Here is a 25,233-nt window from a genome sequence, read left to right on the forward strand (position 1 = left end):
TTCACGAACATAGCCTTTCCAGGTGCTGGAGTCCATTCCCTGTCCCATCTTCTTAAGAGGCTATCAAAAGCAACGTATTATCTTTTAGCCTCAACACTATGCCCTCTGAATTTAGCAAATTTTCCTAAGGGAAGAGTTGCCCCTAAACCTGGACCTCTATTCTTTACTGGCTCCTGGCCCTGAAATTCTTTTTTTTTTTTTTTTTTTTAAAGATTTTATTTTTTTGTCAGAAAGAGAGAGAGAGAAAGCACACAAGCAGGCAGAGAGGCAGGCAGAGGCGAAGAGGCAGGCTCCCTACCGAGCAAGGAGCCCGATGCAGGACTCAACCCCAGGACCCCGGGATCATGACCTGAGCCAAAGGCAGCAGCCTAACCCACTGAGCCACCCAGGCATCCCTCCTGGCCCTGAAATTCTTTACTCTCCTGTTAGTTCTCCAATGTTTTGAAGATTTTTTTTTTCTTTTGAAGATTTTAAATATTTGTCCAGCTTTTCTAGTTGTTCTAGTTCAAATTACCTGGCCAAAGCAGAAGACTCCTAACACTGCTTCCCTGTCTCCAGCCACTCATGATTAAACCATACTTGGACCCATACTTCACACTAAATACAAAAAGTAACTCAAAGTGGATCATATACATCAATGTAAAATCTTAAGCTGTAAAATCTGTAGAAGAACACATACGGGAAGATCTTTGTGACCCAGGGCTAGGCAAAATTTTTTTAACTCCAACATCAAAAATTCAATCCAAAAATGAAAAAAAAAATGAACTAATTAGACCTCATCAAATTGGAAAAGTTTGGGGGCATCTGGATGGCTCAGTAGTTAAATGCCTGCCTTTGGCTCAGGTCATGACCTCAGGATCCTGGGATCGTGCCCCACATCAGGCTCCCTGCTCAGTGGGAAGCCAGCTTCTCCCTCTCCCACTCCCCCTATTTGTGTTCCCTTTCTTGCTGTCTCTCTGTCAAATAAATAAATAAAACCTTAAAAAAAAAAGGGAAAGTTTTATTTTTCAAAAGACACTAGTATGAGGATGAAAAAGAAGCCACTATTTGGGAGAAAATATTTGTAAAATCATATATCTGATAAAGGACTTGTATCCAGGGCGCCTGGGTGGCTCAGTTGGTTAAGCCACTGCCTTCGGCTCAGGTCATGGTCCCAGAGCCCTGGGGTCGAGACCCACATCGAGCTCCCAGCTCCATGGGGAGTCTGCTTCTCCCTCTGACCTCCCTTCTCATGCTCTCTCTCTCTCAAAATAAACAAATAAAAAATATTAAAAAAAAAAGGACTTGTATCCAGTGTATATAAAGAACTCACAATCCAAAAGCAGATAACAAACATATAAATGGGCAAAAGATTTGAGAAGATACTTGCCAAAAAATATATACAGACAGCAAATAAGCACATGAAAAGCTGCTCAACATCACTATTAGTTAGAGAAATGCAAATTAAAAGTACAGAAATAACACTATAAACTATGAGAATGGCTAAACTGAAAGAGTGACTCGGGGTGCCTGGGTGGCTCAGTCAGCTAAGCATCTGCCTTCAGCTCAGGTCATGATCCTAGAGTCCTGGGATTGAGCCCCAAATAATCAGGATCCTTGCTCAGCAAGGAGTCTGCCTCTCCCTCTCCCTGTGAGCCTCCCCCCTAACTCATGCTTTCTCCTTCCCTCTCTCTCTCAAATGAATAAATAAAATCTTTAAAAAAAAAAACCATAAAGAGTGATTATACCAGGGTTAATACGGATGGAGCACTAGGATATCTTATACACTACTCGTGAGAGTGTAAAATGGGATGACCTGTTTAGAAAACAGTTTGGCAGTTTTTAAAAAGTTGAACATACACCTATTACATGACCTAGTTATCCCAGTTCTATGTCTTTACCCAAGAGAGAAGTATGTGGCCACATAAAAACTTGTGGAGTATCTATATCATGGAACACTATTTAGTAATAAAAGGGAAGTTACTGATATATACAGCCATATAGATAAATCTCATAATACTTATGTTGAGTGAAAGAAGCCACATAAAAAAGGTTTCATAGAGTATATGATTCTATTTAAATAAAATTCTAGGAAACACAAACTTTTAGAGTGAAAGAAAGAACTTCAGCAGTTGCCTAGGGATTAAAAAGGGGATTACTCAGGGGCAAGAGAACATGCTGGGCCTTCAAGAATATGTTCACTGTGTTGATTGTGGTGAAGGTTTCACAGGCACTGCGTATGTCAAAACAAATTAAATTGTTCACTTTATTCTTCAGTAAAGCTGTTAAAAGTATTTTTTTCTATTTTTGGGGTCTCTGGGTGGCTCAGTGGGTTAAGCCTCTGCCTTCGGCTCAGGTCATGATCTCAGGGTCCTGGGATCGAGTTCCATATCAGGCTCTCTGGCAGGGAGCCGGCTTTCCCCACTCTCTCTCTCTGCCTGCCTCTGTGCCTATTTGGTTTCTCTCTCTCTGTAAAATAAATAAATAAAATCTTTAAAAATACTTTAAAAATATTTTTTCTATTTTCAAATTACTGTTCGTGGAGTCTGTCTCTTGACTGAGTCCTTTCTTATACCTACCCAATTTAAAGTAGTCTTCCAATCCCTATATCACATTGTCCTGTTAGAGATTATTTTCATAGCCGTTATTATCTAAAATTACTTTGTTCATTATTTGTTCATATGTGGTCTTTATTTTATCATGGATTTATGCTCAAAAAGTAGATAATCTTGAGTTGTCTTCATTCCTATTTTTTTTCTTAGCTTATAAATTATATAATTATCCATTTAAACAAAAGATAATTTCATTCATTCCTTCAGCAATTATTTGTTGAATGCCTATATTTTGCCAGTCATCGTGTCAAGTAGCAGGCATATGGAAATGAATCAGTTATGACTTCTGCCCTGTAGGGCACTCTTTCAACTATTGCTGTACTTACTGCCCTTCATTTTGCAGTGAAATCTTACTCATCATCTCTTAATACCTGGCTCAGATACTTGGTCAAGTTTTCCTGACCAAATGGAATACTGCTTTTTTTGGTTCTTCCTAGGCCTTTGTTTATATTATGTAACAGCATCTGCTAATTTTCTCCCTGAATTCATTCTCCCCTTTAACATTTTAGTGATAGAACCAAACTCCACCCTTCCGACCCCCAACACTAAGTTTTAGCTAGGCACTTTCCCACCCAAATGTAGTTTAGCCTTTCTTAGATCTAGGTATGGGCATATGATTCAAGATGCTATGATATGATTGAAACTGCTGTGTGCAATTTTTGGGTCATCTTCATCTTCAAGATGCAGCCACTTGTCTGGTACTTATTCTTTCCCTTTCCTTCCTGCTGGAACACAGATATGAAGACTCAGCAAAGGCCAGGTTCAATCATGTGGACTATGACAACATCCTAGGAGATGGCAGAAAAACAAAATCAAAGAAATTTGGTGGGACACCCAGGTGGCTCAGTCAGTTTAGTGTCTGCCTTAGGCTCAGGCCCTCATCTCGGGATTCTAGGATCAAGCCCCGAGTCAGGCTCCCTGCTCAGCAGAGGAAGCTGCTTGTCCTTCTCCCTCTCCCTCTGCCCATGTGCTCTCTCACTTGCTAACTCTCTCTCTCAAATAAATAAATAAAATCTTTAAAAAGAAAAGAAAAAAAACTTAGGTCTTTGAATGAGCTGCTAGCCATGAAGGGTTTATACCTTGGCTACTTTACAGAAGAGAAATAATCCCCAATATTATTTAAACACTGTATTTTTTGAGTGTTTGTCTGCTTCTCTCTATGCTCTTTTTAATACCAAGTTCTTTTGTGACTTACAAAACTAGCTGTATTAATAGAAACTTCCATATGTGGCACTTTTCTACATAATAAGTAGTTACCTTCTCTGGACTGGAAGGACATCTGGGAAAGAACAAGTGACAATTGTCTAACACAACAAAATCAAATCAATTTTCTGGTTATCTATTATGTGTAAGGGACCAAAAAGTTATATTACTGCTTATTATAATTATTGTAACCCCAATCTAACAGGTGTTTTCTGTTTTACTGATTTTTGCTCTTTCGTATTTCCTTCTTTCTACTTTGTTGAGTTAATTTTGCCTGCATTTTTTAAAAAAAAATTTATTTATTTGACAGAGAGAAATCACAACTAGGCAGAGAGGCAGGCAGAGAAAGAGGAAGAAGCAGGCTCCCCTCAGAGCAGAGAGCCCGATGCAGGGCTCTATCCCAGGACCCCGGGACCATGACCCGAGCCGAAGGCAGAGTCTTTAACCCACTGAGCCACCCAGGCGCCCTTGCCTGCATTTTTTAAAGCTTCTTTACATGGGAAATGTTTCCAGTAATTTCCTGAAAAAAAGTCTTAAAGCTATAATTTTCTTTCTAAGTGTTGCTACAGCCACGTCAATATACTTGGAAATCAGTAACTTTAAAATCATTTGTTAATTGTTAACTGCATTTTTTCAGAGCAGAGTGTTGGTTTGAAAACAATCCTCTGAAATTTTCTAACTTTCTTTATGGCCCACTATGTGGCCACTTTCCAAAAAAGTTTCAAGAGTGCTAGAAAAGAGTGTGTATTCTGTAGCTGTTGAGGGCCACACACTGTTTATGTGCACGATATCAAGGCATGTTAAATTGTGTTCTTATTAATTTTTTATAACCTTATTTACTCAGTTACTAAGAAAAATGTATTAAAATCTAATAAGAAGGACTTGTTTGCTTCTCCTCATATGTCTATCAATTTTGCTTCATACATTTAGAGTCTGTGTTACTGGGTCCATTCATGTTTTGGATGATTAAATCTTCCTGCAAAATGAAGATTACATAGAGGCCCTCTTATCCATAATAACACATTTTGTCTTAAAGATGCAATTGTCTGATATATTTAAGATGTTTTTCCTGTAGGTAGCATATGACTGAATTTGTTTTTCAGCCCAGTTTGATAGTTTTGGTTTTCTAAGTGAAGAGTTTGACTTTTTGAATTATTTTAATATAGCTTCTGATAGATCTGTATTTTATTATTCCTATCTTATTTTGCACTGTTGTTTTTAATATTCTGTTCAGTCTACATGTCTTTTTCTTTTCTTTCTTGTCAACTTTCAGATAGAATTTCCCCCTCCAATTCCATCTTTTTCTCTACTACATTCAGAGTTATGACCTTTTCCTCTTCCTCTTTAAAATCTTAACATAGATATTTAATGTTGCAGTCTCAAGTTCATTTGTATTTCTAGCTTCTTCCAGAAGAAGGATTCATGCAAGAACACTTTTCCAAATTCCTTTTACCTGCTTCGCAAACTTACAAGCTATTTTAGTTTTTTTTTTTTATTTTAAGCACAAGACATTATTATTTTACTCATTTAATATTTCTTTAGTTATATATTGACTATTTTCTATGCTCCTGTCTCTTTGTAGTACAGACCTTCCATCTGAGCTCACCTATCTTTTGCCTGAAGTATGTCCTTATAGAATTTCCTTTAGTGAAGGTATGCAGGTAGCAGAGTCTGATTTTCTTTGCCTGAAGAAAACATTCCTTCACTACACTGAAGATAATATTATGTCCTATGTCCATGCTTGTTGCTCTTGAGAAATCAGCACTTGGTTTTTTATTTTGTTTATTTTTTCTTCTTTACGTTTTTTAGCACCCCCTCCACAAATGGGGGAGGGGCAGAGGGAGAGAGAGGATCTCAAGCAGACTCCCCACTGGGTAGGGCCCAGTCTCACAAGCCTGAGATCATGACCTGAGCTGAAATCAAGAGTCAGATGCCTGCCACCCAAATGCCCCAGCTTTTGCTTTTTAAAGGTAATCTCTTTTCTCTCTGGCTACTTGTAAGGTCTCTTTGTGTTGAACACTCTGAATATTATTGTGGTATGTGTATATCTGGATTTATTCTTATTTATCCTCTTTTAGGTTTTTTCATTCTTCTTTACTCTGTGAATTTATGTCTTTCATTAGTTAGAGAAAGTTTTCAGCTATTAGCTCTTCAGGTATTACCTTTGCTTGTCCTTTGATTTCCTCCTAGAATTTGATTAGATTTATTAGATTCTTTTTTTCTATTCTTCCAGGTCTCCTATCTCTTTTTGGGCTGAAATCCATATAGTTTTTTCAATTCTATCTTTCTGTTTACCAGTGCTCTTTTTAGCTATGTCTAATGTGTTATAAAACCTATTGAATTTTTAATGTCAACTACTATATACTTTTCATTTCTAGGAGATTTCCTGTTAGTTTTAAAATCTTCTTGTTCCAAGGGATGCCTCAGTGGCTCAGTGGGTTAAGCCCTGCCTCCTGCTCAGGTCATGATCCCAGAGCCCTGGGATCGAGTCCCACTTTGAGCTCCTTACTCATCAGGGAGCCTGCTTCTCTATCTGCCTCTGCCTGCTTGTGCTCATTCTCTCTGACAAATAAGTAAATAAATAAAATATTTAAATAAAATAAAAATAAAATCTTCTTGTTCCATATACTTTTAAACATTTCTTTTCTTGAAATGTATTACATATACTTAATTTAACATTTAGCGTCTAAATAAAAAACTTACTATATTATTTGTGAGTCTGATCCTATTGTCTGTTCTTTCTATTAGCTTTTTGTCAGGTACTTGTATTATTCTCTGTGTGTCGGGGGGGGGTGGTTATTCAGAGCTATTCATTTTCTTCTGAACTGTCTCTGAGCACAGTGAATGAAAGCAGCTTTCTCCTGAAAGGATTTGTGTTTATTTGTATCGACTACTTGGGGGCACTAAGGATCTAGGACTGCTTCAAACTAAATTTTTGGCTGGGAGATTTTGAGGCCACCCAGGCAGGATGAATTGGGGCTCTGAAGTGATGAGAAAATTTTCTTATGGCTTGAGTCCCTAGGAAATGCTCTTGGCCCCAAAAGAGTTAGTAACCAAAAGAGTTAGTTACTACCAAGACAGATAGTTTTCCTTGTAGATCTTTGATGGGAGTGAGGTGATTCTGCTTATTTCTAATTCTCCCTGCCACTAAGAAGAAGGATGTTTGGGCTCCCAGCTACATGGGATAGTCTTCTATTAGACACTATCTACCTTGAGAAAACCTTGGGTTTTATGTTATGTCTTTGTAATGCTTCAAAAAACAATTTTCTAGGTCATTCGGTTTAGCAAATGTCATTAGGGTTAAAGTTAAAGCCAGACCTAGTGTTCCACTTATTCTCTTAATTCATATTTACTAATTCCCTGGTTTGGGTATTTCTTATTTTGTTTGTTTGGACAGTTTTTTATTTGTTTGTTTTGCAAGTTCCCAAGATAATGTGAGAAAATGTTTTTATATTACATCTAACATATTTAATTGTTTTCAGTCGGAAGATCAGTTTGGACTTCTGGTCTGCCATATTGCCAGGAATTAACATTTTCTAGAACACTTAAATTTTTTGCCAGTCATCGCAAAATTACATGTTTAGTCTTTGAAAAGACACAAGTATGACATTAATGTGCTCTTTAAAAAAACTCTAGGTTTGTACAAAAGGTTTTAGAAACAATTATTCTCACCAAAATCAAAGTAGATTTTAACAAATACCAATTAAAACTTTATAGACTGTATCTCCTCAAGGTTGGATCAAGTTGAAGAACAGAGCTATGGAAGCCAGAAGGCTTGAGTTTGCTGTGTGATTTTGGGTAAGCCCCTTAATTGGTTGGCCTCTGGCTTTTTATGTATATGATGAAAGGGTAGGACTGGATGTTCCCTTCAGGATTAAAACTGTATGAAGATTGCAGAGAAGTATTCAGTGTAAATAGAGCACAGTCAAGATCAGAGTTTCTCATACTCAAGACATTCCTTAAGGCCAGTCTACTTTCACATTTTAAACATACAGCAGCATAATGCTTTAAATAAGCATACTGGTGTGGCCATTAAATCAATATAAACTCCTTTTATACTTCAAAATAGAATCTTCAAGATTCTTTGATATCTTTTGACGTTCTGAGAACATCTTTATTCTCTTTGTCCTTTCTGGCATTTCAAATTATTGTAACTCTTTTTTTTTTTTTTTTTAAAGATTTTATTTATTTATTTGACAGACAGAAATCACAGATAGGCAGAGAGGCAGGCAGAGAGAGAGAGGGAAGCAGGCTCCCTGCTGAGCAGAGAGCCCGATGCGGGGCTCGATCCCAGAACCCTGAGAACATGACCTGAGCCGAAGGCAGAGGCTTTAACCCACTGAGCCACCCAGGCGCCCCAAATTATTGTAACTCTTAATATAATTTAGGTATTATGCCTTTTTTGCATGAAAAGTTACAAATACTCAAAAGCTACATCTATACTGTCTGCTGGGAGTTTATATGCAGAATTTTGAAAACATACACTAAAAACTGCCAGCATATTGCAATAATTGTTTTAAAAAAATCAACCTAATACCACACAGATTAAACTGTCCAAAGTAAGTTTTAATGCAACATATTCACAGGTTTACACTCTGAAGTTGTGAAAAAATTATCTTTTTCAAATTTGATTAAGTGCTGCAAGATGTGGAAGAAACTCAGCAGTCGAATGAATTATATGTTTGATGTCATTTTTGGCAAAACCTCATAAAATGTCACATAAAAGAAAAACATCTCACTTAAAATAAGGTCTTGACAGCAGTCTGGAATAGTTAACTCCAATCCCAAATAAGAATGCTGGTTATAATCAAAATTTTAATGATGATATTAGTTCTCCCCGTGAGACAATCTAAATATCAAAACAAAACAAAATAAAAAACAACATGTGCATATACCCACACACCCCTCGTCTGTTACTTTCTAAATAGGACATATTTGTAATTATTTCAGTTCATGCTCTGAGTACTGATTAGAATGTTTCCCTGAAGATTTATCACTGGCCACTTGACAAATGAAGAAGTGGCAGGTTACCCCAGCCTACGTCAATCAATACTTTTTTGTTGTTTAGTATTAATTCATGAGAGGTATGAATAATGCCCATCAGCAATGGAAATGGAGTCCTTGGGTGTCAGTGGCCTCACATAATAGAGCGGAAAACGGTGGGAATTTTTAACCTTCCAACTACATTTATACACTCTTTATATCTATCCTCCTATATATCCTGCTGATATGAGTAAATTAAGAGAAAGAATACCCCTAAAATCAGGTTGTTCTCTTAAGAGTTATCTCAATTTCACTTGCAAAGTTTTTTAAAAAGCATATCAAACAAGATTATGATAAAATAACATTATGGAAAACAATACACATGTTTCTGACATGAAGATAAAAAAGTTGAGAAGAACAAATATCACATAGTTAACCATGGTTGTTTTTGGCAGAAGTATTATGGAGTGATCTTTCTTTTTATCCTTTATGCTTTTCTGCAGTTCTCATATTTTTGCAAAGGATATACATTACTCTTATCACTGGAAGAAATAATAAAGACCCCCCCCTTTTTTTAAAGAGACAGTTAAGGCCAAAGATTATTACTTACCTGTATCAATTAACCAACCTATTTTTACTGGGTTAGGAATGGCATCAATAGGAAGACAAAGTGCAGTTACTAAAAATATAGCTGAAGGCTCTTGTCAAATTTCCTATATTGGAATTACATCTAACACCAGGCAGAAATAATGCTTCTTTTAAAATTATTTTAAGACAGTGAAGGGCTGCAAAGAGATACCCCTAACACACTGGCTCATTAAAAACAAAACAAAACAAACCCCCAACAACAACAAATGAGGACGACTGGTTAAAGTTCATTTTTCACTACACATAAAATTAAATATACCCATAATATATGATTCTCAAAGTAAAGCTCGACAGGATTTGCTCATGATGGCTAGTGAAATTCTTGGTCTAAATGTGAGGGTATGCTCATCTGTACATTTGCTATCTGCCTTTAAAAATCTTTACTAGTTTTAAAATTATACTATTGAAAGGCATTGTTAAAAATGTAACATGCTTTCTGGCACATGAAGGTAGTGACATGTATTTAAAAAAATTTTACTTTTGAGACTGGTTATCCTGGCTACAGAGGGAGTCTTTACTTTTCTAGGATTTCTAAGAAATGAAGTATTTCATATAACTGAATATTTTAGAAATGAGAATCTTTGTCTTTAATTGAGCAAAATGATCAAAAAAAATTTTTTTTTAACCAGTTAGGTTAGAATCATTGCCCAATCTCTGCCTTACTAAACAATAATAAGTACCATCTAAACTTTTCTTAATTGAATGAGCATCAATAACTTTAATACTAACATGCTTTCCAAGTATAATGAAGTACAACAAATCCATAATATTCCACTCCTATTAGTTATTGTGTTTTATTACTTACTGTCAAGTGGTCGACTATCATGTCTTGCTGCTGCCAGAATGAAGTCCCTAGCTGTGCCTTTCTCTCTCACTCTTTTTATTTTTAATTTTGTTTAATTCCAATAAAATAGTGAGCTAGCAAGAGTTTATATGCAGAATTTTGAAAACATATCCACCAAAAACTGCCAGCATATTGCATTAATTGTTTAAAAAAAATCAACCTAATAGGGGCTGGCCTATGCTTTTGTTTATTTATTTATTTATATTATAATTTTCAGGTATATTTCATATTCCATAACATCTCCCCTTATAAAGGGTATTCTCCCTCACTTTTATTATTCTTTCATCTTTTCTGAACTTAGAACTGGACAATCAGTTTATTAGTACCATGCACAAAATAAGAATAAATAGAGTATTATTGATGGCTGGCCTGAGAGGCTTTCTATGATTCAACTGCACATATACTTTTACTTTACTATGTAAATAGCATTAAAAATTAGCATTAAGATTAAGAGTAGAGTATGGGAAAAACAGGCTTGATACTTACAGCCTTCAAGGAAAAAAATGATGACTTGAGTACCTAAAGGAAGTTAAGTGTTTTGGAAAAAAGTACCAGTTTGCTTAGTGAGAGGAATGAATTCTACATGGTATTAGGCACAACACAGACCTAGTATTCCAAAAGAGCTTCTGTTTCTTACAAAAACCAAGATTAAGCTAGTTTAACATCATATGTTAGATAGATGAAAAGTAGTCAAAAACTATATACTTTTACAACCTATCAAGCCTGAGGGGCCCTAGTCTGACTTAATCCAGTGTTAAAAAGAGAGTCTGATGAAACTTGAAATGGCCTGGTACAATTTGAGAGGTACAGAACACCCCAAGGATGTGTTCATGAAGAGGCTTTAGAATTCTTTCTTGATTTACAAGCTCAGATTGCCCTTCCTGCTCTAATTTCTGGCACTAGTCAGAGAATAGGTATTATGTGCTTTGAACTTTGAAAAGAGGATCTGATACCTTATCTCTCTAAAATTGATTAGAGAATATGTCCCAACCTGTATCTCTATGTGACTATGTTCAGTTTGGTACTAGTTTTGATGTGATAAAACTCAAAGAAACCTGGAAAGGACTTAGAGACATAATTTAATGAAAAGGATTATGTAGTTTATTAGAGAATCTGACAGAGCCAATCTAGGAAACCAACTCTATCTCAGATTAACTATCAGTCTTATTCAAAATTTGTATGAAAACCCCATGGACAGGCCTGGATGATTTGCACTGAGAGTACAGAGACTCCCTGGCTGTAAATAGGATTGTTTGGTAGCACATCTCTTCCAACATTGCTGGTATCTAAAGTATAACACTACATTCCTTGTTTACCTAAACTGGGGTGTTAGAACCTACTGCAGACTCTGTATTCAAGTGAATATACAACCTAATTGCTTTGAATTTTAGAGTCAAATTTACGCTATCATAAAAAATTCCAATTGTGGGGACGCCTGGGTGGCTCAGTTGGTTAAGCGGCTGCCTTCGGCTCAGGTCATGATCTCAGCGTCCTGGGATCGAGTCCCACATCGGGCTCCTTGCTCGGCAGGGAGCCTGCTTCTCCCTCTGCCTCTGCCTGCCTCTCTGTCTGCCTGTGCTCACTCTCTCTCTCTCCCTCTCTCCCTGACAAATAAATAAATAAAATCTTTAAAAGAAAAAAAATTCCAATTGTTGACTAAAATAATGGCTTTATTCCTCAATGCTCTGTTTCTTTCATTTAGTGAAGCCTTTGAAAATAAAAGCCTTTAAACATATTTAGATGGCAAACCAATAGCAAAAATTATAAGGTTATATTTATGGAATGCTTTTCTTATATAGAGGTATAATCATATTTGTTACCCAACAATACCCTTGTGATATAAGGAATAGCAGACTTTGAGTTTTCCTGGGAAGACTGAAAAGAAAATGGATGGTCCTATATACATTTTTACTATATAGAGAAGCTCTGTTTTACATTGGTTTTCAAAAGATTAATAGGTTGGCTCAATTTTAACTATATGTTTTCTTACTAGGGCAGAGATTTCAGGAGGTTTTGGGTTATGGACTAATATTCTTGGGGGGGCAGCTTTGTTGAGGCATAGCTGGTATATAAAAGAGCTGCACTTGTTTGGACAGGTATAGTTTGATGGGTTTGGACGTGCGCCTATACCCACGGCACTATCACCACAATAGGTAATAACAAATACCAGTATAATTTTGTTCAATTGTATGGGGCCCAAAGTATTTATTGATGTAAAAGCATCAAAAGTATTTTATTTTCTGTCATACCAGAATTGAAGGAGTTAATAAAAAAGGAAATACTTAATAGTAAAACACTATAAATATAGGAATAGCACATTTTATTTATCTTATATTTATACAGAGAGAAATAGATGGGTCCTGATTTTAAAGTAACTTGCCTGAGGTGATAGAAGAGACTTATAAGTATAGCTATAGTCAGAATATAAATTCCTGTTTGCCTATATAAATCTGGCTAAGGATCTGGCTCAAGAAACTGGGTAAAGAGTATAAAACCAAAGGACTATTACTCTCACCAAAGGAGATTTCCTTAGACAACAGAAGCCCAGATAAAGTATCACATCTATTAGAACACTTGGCTAAACGCTAAGTGGGAGGCCTCCAACTCACACAAGAAGGCCAAAAATGGGCCGATTAAAGCACCAGCATTAGAATACAAAGCTTTTTTGTTCTGATGGGTATCTTCCTAAGTACTTTTAATCTGAGGATATTACATTAAATTCTAAAGTGAAGTGGCAATGGTCAGCAAGTGTTAGCCAGATAACTTCATAAAATCAGGAAATGCTACTGGATGCTTTACTTAAGCATGTAGACAAACTCACATATAAACCCTTTAACAAAGAAAATGATTATTGAAATGTAATTGTGAAAGCACATGAAAGGAATATTTATTTTGAAATTTTGATTTATGTTTTATTTATATACAGCTGTATTGATTACAGGCTTTAACTGCAACTAACACAGTATTAAAATTCAAAATTTCCATTTGTGGGATTTGGATAGGACAAAGTGGAAAGCAAAATAGCTTTATCTTTCTCCTTACAAATTTAAAATTATTTTTATATAGCACTGTAAATTTATTAAAGGTCTTCTCATTATCTAATTTACTTCTTAGAAGAAACTTGACGGGTACACAAAGCATTTTTCTATCTGGATTTATGGTAAGAAAATGGAATCACACAGGCTTAAATAACTTCACTGCTAGTAAATGGACTTTAAAATCTCAATACATTCCTGTTTATTTTTTTAGAAGATTTAATACTCTAAAGTATTCTTATAACCTTTAGTGTTACATATAATAAGCACTTAGTATTACTATCAAAATTACTATTAAAAATACCAAAATAAGTATATTTTTAGTCTCTCTATATTAGTAAATGTGGTACCTGCATCCAGATGGAAATTCACATGGAAGGCATGTCTACATTACACAACAGTTTACAAACCAAAGTATCTAAAAGCCTCTTTTTAATACCAATTATCTCCTTCCAAGTTAATTGGCAAATTAAATTTCTAGATATAGTATATAATATTCAAAAGACCAAATCATCTAGAGTTATGATAATACTCAGATAATTAAGTCTTGGATTAAAATAAAATGTTTTATAAAAGCCAGCTATGCAGCCATATAGCCCAATTAAGAAATCTTTCCTGAATAGGTTCAGCTGATGTATGAAGGTATAGAGCCAAAGTCAAATAATACCTTCAGCTTCTTTCCCTGTGATGATCTTACTATGAAAATGCTTATGAGAACATTTGGATCTGTTCCCAGAGTTTATATAGTTCTAACCATGGAATATCTTTCAGCTGGGAAGATAAGCTAAGTTCTGACATTCAGGGATGCTTAAAATTCTGCTTTGTTTCCAAAATGCTGTGCAGTGATATGTCTCGTGGTGTCATTTTTAATCATGGGGCAAGAAGGAAAACTAGACTTAAAAACTCCATAGGGACATGTGAATTTCAAATATAATGTAGTGTTTGCTGAAATTCACAAATATTACATAATATACAATTTCCTAGCATCGGCCATACTAGTCAATTTAAAAAGTAAAATAAATTTAGAAGAAATACAATTCCAAGAAAAAGGTAATTCATAATGCATCTTAGATAGGGCCTAAAAGCAAATTTTGTTCAGCATTCTAATAAGATGGTGATAAAACAATATTGTTTCTAATAGCACTGTAAAATTATGAGAATCAAAATAAAGACTGACTTAGTGCCTAGGTCTTGGTTTCTTAGTGCCAAATACAATGGAAAACCAGAATTTTTTGGAGAAGTGGTTGATTTCAGGCCTGGAGAGGGGAAAACAAAAGATCAACCTGGAGCCTTTTGTGCTTAAAAGTAAAAATGTGCTCAAAGTTGGGAGCAAGATGCAAAGACATAGGAGCCAACCGGAAGGAACTACTAATGACCAATTCTGGTACTGTATGAACAATAAAATAAATAATGATAGTTTGGGATTATAACACACAGAACAAAATAAATAGTCACAAGCCCAAATTGATATAAATAAGTAAGTAAATCTATAAATAGAAAGTGATCTTTCTTATAGAAGAATTACAAGTATTAAAAATCATGGGAGGGCGCCTGGGTGGCTCAGTGGGTTAAGCCGCTGCCTTCGGCTCAGGTCATGATCTCGGGGTCCTGGGATCGAGTCCCGCATCGGGCTCTCTGCTCAGCAGGGAGCCTGCTTCCCTCTCTCACTCTCTGCCTGCCTCTCTGCCTACTTGTGATCTCTGTCTGTCAAATAAATAAATAAAATCTTTAAAAAAAAAAAAATCATGGGAATCAGGCAAATAAAAAATAAAAAGTAACCATTAGAATGTCACAGTAAATAACTGTTGTCTATAGGCAAGATCCACCAATGGATACTAAAATTAGTGGGGGGAAGCTTGAAAAGAAACAGGATAGATGGTCTCGAAGTATTTTTTCCCCAAATACTTAAAATCTCAAAGGGAAATGTAACAGCTCAACAGACACTACTTTAAGCTAATGATCCAGGTAGTATCATGACTAGAAAGACAATAGGTAATCTTATAATGCACTGGGAAGGACATATCATTTCTCTGGCAATCTTGCCCCAAAAATGCATAATCTAATCATGAGAAAACATCAGACAAACTCAAGTAAGACAGTCCACAGAGTATCTAACCAGGACTCTTCAAAGTGTCAAGACCATGAAAGACAAGAAAAGACTGAGGAACTGTCACAGATTAGAGACTAAAGAGACACAAGGACTAAATGCAATATGGAATTCTGGATGGACAAATTGAACAGAAAAAGGTTGTTGGTGGGAGAACTGGTGAAATTCTAATAAGGTCTGTAGTCAATAGTAATGTATCAACTTTAATTGCTTGGTTTTAATCATTGTATTATATTGATATAAGACCTTAACATTAAAGGTATATGGGAACTCTGTAACTTCCGTAGTTCCAAAATTATTTCAAAATAAAACAATAAAAAATAAATTAGTAAAAAGCCCCACTTTTTGTGGAAGCTAATTTTTCGCTGACATTCAAATTTAAGGAAAATCCAGATATTTCTCAAAGATATAAGCAACATTAAATTCAGAAAAGTACTTACTAACTAATACAATTCTCTAACTATGGCATAAAAAAGATTTTAACATGGCTAATTTTCTCATAAATAGACTGACATAAGCTATAGAAGAATCTTCTGTTTTGTGTTAAGAAATCGTTCTAAGATTCAAACCTTTCTTTAATTGTATTTAATATTTCAAAGGCAGATCAAGTTAAAATAGCACTGCTTGTATCTAATATACGCCTTAACTGTAGAGCACTATTACAATAATTATCTATTTCCAATTCTCTCACTTCTACTAGATCATAAACTACAAAGGCAAGAACCATCCATCTCTTGCCAACTTCATCCCTCTGGCCCTCATGGTTCTTGAGACATGGGCATAATAATAATTATTAGCTCAAAAATGAATTAAAAAGTTCAAGATAAAGGAATTACTTTGATATATTTAAAATGCTTTTAATTATTAGGAACAATACTCTGAGAAAATTACATCTAAACTTAAAAATGAAATAACCCTCACTGTACTTCTTTCAAATCTCGGTATTGTCAATATAGCTTGTTTCTCTTCTGGGTTATACTTTACCTACATGACCTAGTCATACACAAGTTTATCCTTTCTTTTAAATTCAGCTTATAATTTGTGTTATTATAGGTGAGTTAATTTTTTAGTAGTTTCATTCAAATATATTTCAGTGACTTTGACTTCGTTATTAAGTACCTGCCTTATTTACTCTAATAGTCAGTGGGGGATATGCTGCAAATAATATAAGCAATATGTCCTTTAGATAGTTATATGGTATTACTTTTGCTACTTAAAAAAAGTACTAATGCCTATGACTGTTCTTTATTAGAATATGAAATCTTTAAGGCTAGATGTGGCATCTTATTCTTTGATTTATCTCCAATAACTGTGATAGAATCTGGTATATAAAAGTACTTTTTGGTATCCAAAAAGCATGAGAATACAGAAGACATATGCATAAAGCAGATTTGTTAAGCCAAATTTAGTACATATTATTAAAACTAAGAATAAAATTTCTGATCATGTTCACTGAATCTATACTGTAATTTATTACTGTGAAAAGAAAACAGAAGGTTCTAATCTGTTAATTTGGAAATTGGCCATTACATGTTTTATAGCTGAAACAGTTTTAAAATAAGAATCATCAGTGAAGCAACTTTAAAAAGCCCTTTTAGGGGCACCTGGGTGGTTCAGTGGTTTAAAGCCTCTGCCTTTGGCTCAGGTCATGATCCCAGGGTCCGGATCAAGTCCCACATCGGGTTCACTGCTCAGCAGGGAGGAGCCAGCTTCCTCCTTTCTCTCTGCCTGCCTCTCTGCCTACTTGGATCTCTTGTCTGTCAAATAAATAAATAAATAAAATCTTTAAAAAAAAAAAAAAAGCCCTTTTAGGCTTCTTAAAAATCATAGTAAAACAAGGAACACATTGAACCTGTATAAACAACAGGGTAATATTTTGGTTGTTTTTGATCAGCTTTATTAGTATTTTAGATTTTCAGTGTCTTATAAACAAACAAATAAAAAACAAGACTTTATACTTCATACTACTTCAAATCAATGCACAAATGTTTATAGAAGTCCCAAACATAGGGCCTAAATGCTTTTCTTAATGTTTTAAAAGGTATACAATATAAAAAATGAACATTCCATTCTTGTGCCCTCCTAGATATGTGTTATGGTATTTAAGTTTTATCTGATGTCAAGTCTGTTAGTTTTCATTAAGCTTTTTAGAATAATAGTTATGATCATGTTTGCCTGAATTTACTTCTTAGACAAAAATCCTAACAAGAAATTTATTTTATTGGCTAACTACCCAAAGCAAGTATTAAAAAAAAAAATAAAATAAAAAGGAAAACTCAGGAAGGAAGGGGGAAGGAAAGAAGCGAAAGGGAAGGAAGAGGAGAAAAGGAAGAGCAGATGGAGGGAAGAAGGAAATGTACCAAGTGAAAATAAAAATCCTGATAAATATCCTTACCTTCACTTTTCTTTTCTGCTTGTTTTGCTGCATTTTCTACTTTTTTTTGTTTTGCTGCTAAGAGTTCCCGCTTTAACTGTCTTGCTTCTTTTCTGAGCTCGTCACTATAAAGCAAAAACAGTTACGTAAGTATATAATAGACTGAGAGAGAAAACTACTTAGCAAAAACAGGATTATTGAGGGTGTCTGGGTGGCTCAGTGGGTTAAGCCGCTGCCTTTGGCTCAGGTCATGATCTCAGGGTCCTGGGATCGAGCCCCGCATCAGGCTCTCTGCTTAGCAGGGAGCCTGCTTCCTCCTCTCTCTCTGCCTGCCTCTCTGCCTGCTTGTCATCTCTCTCTGTCAAATAAATAAATAAAATCTTAAAACAAAACAAAACAAAACAACAAAAAAAAACCAGGATTATTGGTTTTCAGGTACACTAAATCTCTAAGAAAAACAAAATAAATAATGTAATACATTTTGTTCCTTACATGTCTATTGTGGTATGGAAACATAGCCAAAGGATGTTTCAAAAGCTGCAATTTTTCATAATAGTAATATAATATGAATTACCTATAAAATATACTCCCTTTCAGATATTTCAAACAGAATAGATAAGTGATAAATGACCCACTGTCCTCCTTATTCAGCTGTGAATTTCATATTCTAGTTCCAGTTTAATAAATCATGGAGATCCTGAATCAAAGCAAAATTTTAAGAGAAATTCTACTTTTTAAACATGGATATACATAAAAAGATGTGTCTTTAAAACTTGATGAATTCCTGAACTGGCACCAGTAGCTACCATTTATTAAGTAATTACATGCTAGGAGAGGTGTTAAAATGCTTTAAACTGAAGTTGTAAAACTCAATTAATTCTGAGCCCATATAATGCCACAGCTTGGCAAATAATTTCTTCTTCTGTGAAACCTAGCAGGCTGCAGTATTCTGATGATTAATAAAATCATATATTAAAGGTAGACGGAGATGTAAATACCAACTTGACTACAAGTTGTTACGTGACTAGTTTCTACAAGCCAGTTTTGGGCAGATTCACATACATGTGCTTTGTACCCATGTCATGAACCCTTAGAGTCACTTGTGGCCAGTCAAAACTTTGCATTTCATATCTGTGAATGTCTGGTATCCACTATTTAAGTAAAAGCTAGAATGGATAACAGATACTCAAAGAACATTGTAAACCCGAGTAGGTAACAAGTCTGGAAAAGGTCTAAAAGAAACCCAAGCCAAGCTTTTGTGGAATCTTAAGTCTAAACAGTTCCATACTGATTCAACCTTTGTGCTTCTTCTTGATCCCCAAATCTTATACTTTTTTTCCCCTTTTAAAACACAGTCCTGTATCAGTTACCAAACTGATAGGTCTTACAGTGTGCACCACTCAGTTCTTTTTCCCTCATTTCCACATCAAACACATATAGCTATATTTTCTATCTGGTTGGCCTCCAGGATCCTGAATTCTGAAACTTCCCTTTCTGATCTAAACCTACGACCTTTTTAACTTTCCCAGTCTTTCATTCCTATTGAACCTGTGCTCACTTACGTTAAAATGAAAGCCAACATCTTCATAGTTCATCATCCAACGTGCCTATTCTTACCCACCTGGCTCTCTAACCATTTTGGATGATAAGGTTAGTTATTTCACTGATATCCTCACCAGCACCTTTAATTATCTTGACTTGTTTGTCCTTATGAATATATCATAATCACAAAGAAGAATTTGTTCACAACAAGCTCCAGGAGACAAACCTCCAGAGAATATTATTTTGTTAGATGTAAGATGTTGCCTGAGAATTTGCCCATGTAATGAGTTCCCCAGGTGATTCCAACATGCATTCAGGTTTGGGATCCAGTACATTAGGACCACCCTATAGCAATTATCTTCTCTTCCTTACAACTCCAAGCACTCCTACTTCACTGATCCTTTCATTCAGCCAACAAACATACTCAAATTTCCCTGGACTCTGCTCCAATCAAGTGATGATTATCTTCACCAGTGGACTCCTTCCCCGAAAGAACAGTTTCTGTATAGAGTCTATTTTCTCAACCTTGAACTTCTTAATCTCTTGCAATCTACCCTTCTTATACTCTACTGAAACTGCTTCTGTATCAACCAAATTCAATGGTCTTTTCTCAGGCTTCCTTTTCCTCTTCGGCTTCTCTACCATTCAGTGATATTGTCTTAATTACTTGCTCTGTTCTCAGCCTGGAATTCTTGGCATTTTTCTCATTTCCATACCCTGTACACTGGCATTTTTATCTAATCTCATAACATCAAATATCACTTTTATATATGTAATTTCCAAATCTAGATGTTTCATCCTGATTTTTTGGTCCTGCATTTCTAACTATGCATTACAAATCTCTATGTACATTAGTGCTGTCTAACAGAAATATAAGGTAAGACATATATGCAATTTTAAGTTTCCTAGGAGCCACATTAAAAAATGATAAAAGAAAACAGGTTAATTTTAACAACTTATTTTAACTCAGTTACTTTAATTATGTCCAAAATATCATTATTTCAACATGCAACCAACATAAAAATATTAACACTATATTTTACACTTTTTTATATTAAATGTCTAAATCTGGGACAGGCCATCTCAGTTTCAACTAGCCATATTTCAAGGGCCAAGATCTAGATGGACAGCAGAGGCTAGACACTGCCTAATTACAAACTGTGTTCAAACTTGAAGTCATCTCCTCCCTGCCCAAATCTGTTCCTTTTCCGGAAGTCTCTATTTGATTGTGGAACCATTTTCCTCCTAATGACCAGACTTTAAACTTCCTCTGGGACTGTTCCCCCACCCTTTCACTGAATCACTGTCAAAGTATGTCATTTTCCAATCTCTCTCATGTATAACTATTCCTCTTGATTCTCAACATCAGTGCTTAGTTTAGGCTCTCATTATGTATTCCTCCAATAAATGTAATTACTTCCTATTTCTTGAAGTTATATGAGCACAGGGAATAGCAACCACATCTTTGCTCCATCCACTAAACACCATTATCTTTTCTTTTATACTATTTAAAAAAAATTTTTAATTTGGTAAGTAATTCAGAAATTTAGATGTTTTCTTTGAGGCAAAGCTTATTTTGAAAGTTTAATATGAAATACTGCATGATGGCTGAACAAACTAGTTATGAGAGTAATCTGAAGTATGTAAAATATGAGAGACGATGACAGTATGTACTGTCACAGAGGCAGTAAAGCACAATAATCAAAAGGATTCTTTGAGTTCAGAAAGTCCTGATTTAAAGGCTAATTCTATCACACTTAGTATCTGAGTGACCTAAGAAAAATTACTTAACTTCTCTGGGACTCAGTTTCTTCAACTATAAAATGGTTTAAGATATTTAAAATATTAGGCACTGAATACATGTTCAACAGATGGTAGCTATTATTATTTAGATCATGTTTAAAATAGCACTACAGTTAAGGATTCTTTGTGAATTAGGAATATTTCTTCATTATGTTATTTACTATAAATAAATGTTACCTTTACTACATATGGAGGTTAACTCTGTTCATAATTTTTATAAATGGCAAGGAACACATAATGCCAGCTTCTAAAGATCTATGCTTAAATAGTCAGAGATTTGGATGTACTAATGAAGTAGCCATAATAACTTACAAACTGAATAAGGATGAATAAAAACTCAAAAAAAGACTAAGTAAGACAGAGAAGGGAAGGTCTATAAGATTATTAAAAATAGCTTCATTATACTGAATTTTCTAAATGATTCAGAATTTACAACATTGTCAAAATCTCCCATACTGAAACAACACTATTTGTTGGTACTTGTGGAATCCATAACTCCTGGAATGAACTGCAAGTTTTAAAACTAATCCTTAGGTCACAGTCTAATTTTAGGGTTTCCGATCTTATATTCTCTAGAATATAGTCTTATCTACTGGCACTAGAATATATTTAAATCTATTAAAATGAGAGTAAAAATTGAAGCCTGGAGTACATGTCACCTTATACTGCCAAATTAGGGGCTTGCTTTGGAGTCAGGCAGCATCTTTTTGCCCTCAGAGCCTAGTTTCTGTTTGTATGATAAAAAGAAATGGCTTCTGGGGTGCCTGGGTGGCTCAGTCGATTAAGTGTCTCTTAATTTTGGCTCAGGTCAAGATCTTAGGGTACTGGGATTGAGCCCCATGTCAGGCTCTGTACTTAGTGGGGAGTCTGCTTGAAGATTCTTTCTCTTTCCCTCTCCCTCTGCTTCTCCCCACTCCTGTTCTCTCCCACTCTCAAAAAAAAAAAAAAAAAAAAGAAAAGGAAAGAAAAGCCTTCTGTAAACTGATTATCAACTCTGAGCTAATTAACTTTTTTCCCTAGTAAGTATGTTTCTAATTTAAATTCATTTGATTTTTGATATGGTTTGTATGATATCACCATTATCCACCAGATTATTTCTACCTTGTAATATTTTTTAATCTGGTCCAATGGAAAAAAGAATTTCTTTTAAAAAAATCAGCCCAATAAAATATCAGCAGCCTAGAAATTATAGTAACCTTTATATTTAGTAACAGCAAAGAAATTACTAATTTATTCAATAATTTCTGGAGCATCTAATATTTGCACAGTACCATTCTGAGTGATGGCACAGAAATCAAAGTGAAGAAGGAGGGAAAGTAACCTAACCTAGCTAGATTCTTTAAATCAGTCACCTCCTTTACCACTTAGTCTTCTCAATAACCTGTGGTATAGGCATTTTACAGATAAGAAGCCCAAGGTTTGTGGAGATTAAGTACTTAGCCTGAAGTCACATTATTGATCAGTAGCTGATAGAGGTCCAAATTAAAAATGGGAGTGTCTATATTCTTTACATTGTGGTACACTAATACCTTGAGAAAATCTCCAAGGAGCCTAAATTCCAGGGAGGGACATAAATCTTGTACACAAATAAATAATAACAGTATTTAATAAAAAGTGGTGAATTGCCATGATAAAGAAGTACCTGAAGCATTTTCCAATTCAGAGAAGGAAAGATTACAGTAGGCTAAATAAGGGATGGCTTCACAGAGGAGGCATCTGACCTGCACCCTGAGAGATGAATAGGAATTAGCCACCCATGTGGAGATACAGTGAAGACTCACCTAGGCATTATGTTTAAATCAAGACAGGGAGGCAGCAAAACACAGGGTGGGTGTTAAAACATTATGCTATAGTATAAATATTTGTAGGGTTAGGGCTAGTAACAAAAGATAGAGCTAGGAAGAGAATCTGGGACAGAGTCTAAATGCCAAGCATTTATGGGTGACCAGGTGGGAATATTTTCCTCCAATTTTTCTACAGCTTTGAGCTTTCGATTTTTTTAATATTCAATTTCTGACCTGCTCTTACTGCTTCATTTTACCTACTATCCACCTACTTTAATACTTTGCTAGTAGCCCATACATTCTTTAAATTGCTGTCTTAGAAGAAGTAACTTATGACCTCCTAATAACAACTTTCAATAGCTTCCCTTTCAATGGTTAACTTGGACTTTCATTAGAATCTTTCTTGACCACCTTACCTATGACCTTTTGCAATCTCAGACATAGTGTCATACCAGATCTTCTACATTTCTAGTATTCTGTCTCTGTTTCCACTGGGTTTTACTCTTAGACCCCTGCTCCTCAGATTTAAGGAATTCTCAGTAGCCTAGTCAACCCTCTCTCTTTCTATTTAGATTTCATGCACATTTGGGACTTAGTTCCATCTGTCCTAATGCATTCAATGTACAAAATCAAAATTATTAGCCTGATGCTCTTTATGTATTTCAGCTTCAGTACACACATCCCTTTGTTCGTGCTATTTCCATTTTAACTAAAATGGTCTTTCCTCCCTATTTCTGTTTACTAAAATTTCCCTCAGCTTTCAGTACATCATGGAGAATGTGGCACCTGAGTACAGTGTTGGGGCAAGGTTGCCAAGCTCATTGAGCCTTAGTTTTCTCATCTATAAACTGTAGCTGTATTCAGCATATGTGTTACAACGAGGCTGATGCAAAGATTAAGAATAAGTCAGAGTAACAGCACTATCAGTTGCTTAGAAGGCAGGGTTTTTTAATGACAAATGTACTACAATAGATTCATGACTGTTAAATTACATAAACAATTTAAATAATTAAAACTTTATTTATTTTTTGCTGTCCACATTCTTTTTTTTAAATTTTTATTTATTTTTCAAAATTTCTTTTCAGTGTTCCAGAATCGATTGTTTATGCACCATACTCAGTGCTCCATACAATAATTAAAACTAAATGAAATTTAAACATTTTAGTAAAAATTGATGGTAGAATGATACTAAGTACTATACTATTAAATGCATCTACTCTAATGCCATTGATGGGTTTTTTTCCTTTTTAAATCTAATGTCCATTTCAAAGATTAAACAAAACATTTTGGTAAAAACAGAGACATGTTTATCAGAAGGCCTAGACCCAACATCATGATATGACCACAAGCAATTAATCCTACTTCTTTGCCTCAGTTTCATCATCATCCAAGTACATTCTGAGAAAAGTGTAAGTGATTACACTCTATAGATCATTCTGTTTCAACTTCTTTGTATTAAGGATCTTAAAACCCAATACTGCAGGAAATGGTGAGATGCCGAATATGGTCATTTCATCTTAGATACAAGAAGGTGAAATGTGAAGACAGTAAGAGATTTTTATCAATATTGCCCAAGTCAGTATGGAACTGTAAACATGATAGAGGCTCCTGATTCTTTATATGGCTTCTCATTTAGTTTGCTAACTATTCACTGAGTGAACAGTACATGTTGACTTAATACCTGATTTTTAAGCTGAACTTTTTTTAAAGAACAGAAGACACTATGAATAAGTAACTACACAGGAAAGTTTTTATAATTATGGTGTGCGTACATTTTTGTCAGACTATTATTTTATAGTAGCAGTTAAAAACCTTGCAGTGTTTTAAATTGTGCAGCTTTTCAACTTGAGACTGAGGATTTAAAATGGCAACCGTTATCTTACATAATTTTCAGTAAGTTTTTATTTTTTTCCAGATGCTTAAAAAAAAAAATTTACTTTATTTGAAAGAGAGAGCATGAGCAGGCGGAGGGGCACAGAGAGAGGGAGAGAGAATCTCAAGTAGACTCCCTGCTGAGTGTGGAGCCTGAAATGCTGGTGGGTCTCATAATCCTGAGATCATGACCTGAGCCAAAACCAAAGATCAGATGCTCAATTGAGCCACCCAGGCATCCTCCCAAATGTTTTTCTCATATTCTTGTTTCCAGAAATGTGCCTTAGGAAAATTCTGAGTTATATCTCTTCTTTTTTCTTATGGCATGAGAAATATCATCTTAATGTTAGGGTAATGAATTCAAACATTGATGTTTTCTAACATTCACCTTAAGAAAAAAAAAAAAAGACCTGACTGGTTGACATTCTTTCTTTTTTTTTTTTATTG

General features: G+C 35.1%; 1 protein-coding gene across 1 annotated transcript in view; it reads right to left on the reverse strand.

The window, feature by feature from the left end:
- CWC27 (CWC27 spliceosome associated cyclophilin) overlaps positions 1-25,233 on the reverse strand; it is a 193,739-nt gene that overhangs the window by 79,124 nt on the left and 89,382 nt on the right. Inside the window, exon 11 of the mRNA XM_032336143.1 lies at positions 17,807-17,910. Within this exon, the coding sequence (XP_032192034.1) occupies positions 17,807-17,910 (104 nt within the window). The remainder of the gene's footprint in view (positions 1-17,806; positions 17,911-25,233) is intronic.

This window comes from Mustela erminea, chromosome 3, assembly GCF_009829155.1.
Source record: "Mustela erminea isolate mMusErm1 chromosome 3, mMusErm1.Pri, whole genome shotgun sequence".
Lineage (NCBI taxonomy): Eukaryota > Metazoa > Chordata > Mammalia > Carnivora > Mustelidae > Mustela > Mustela erminea.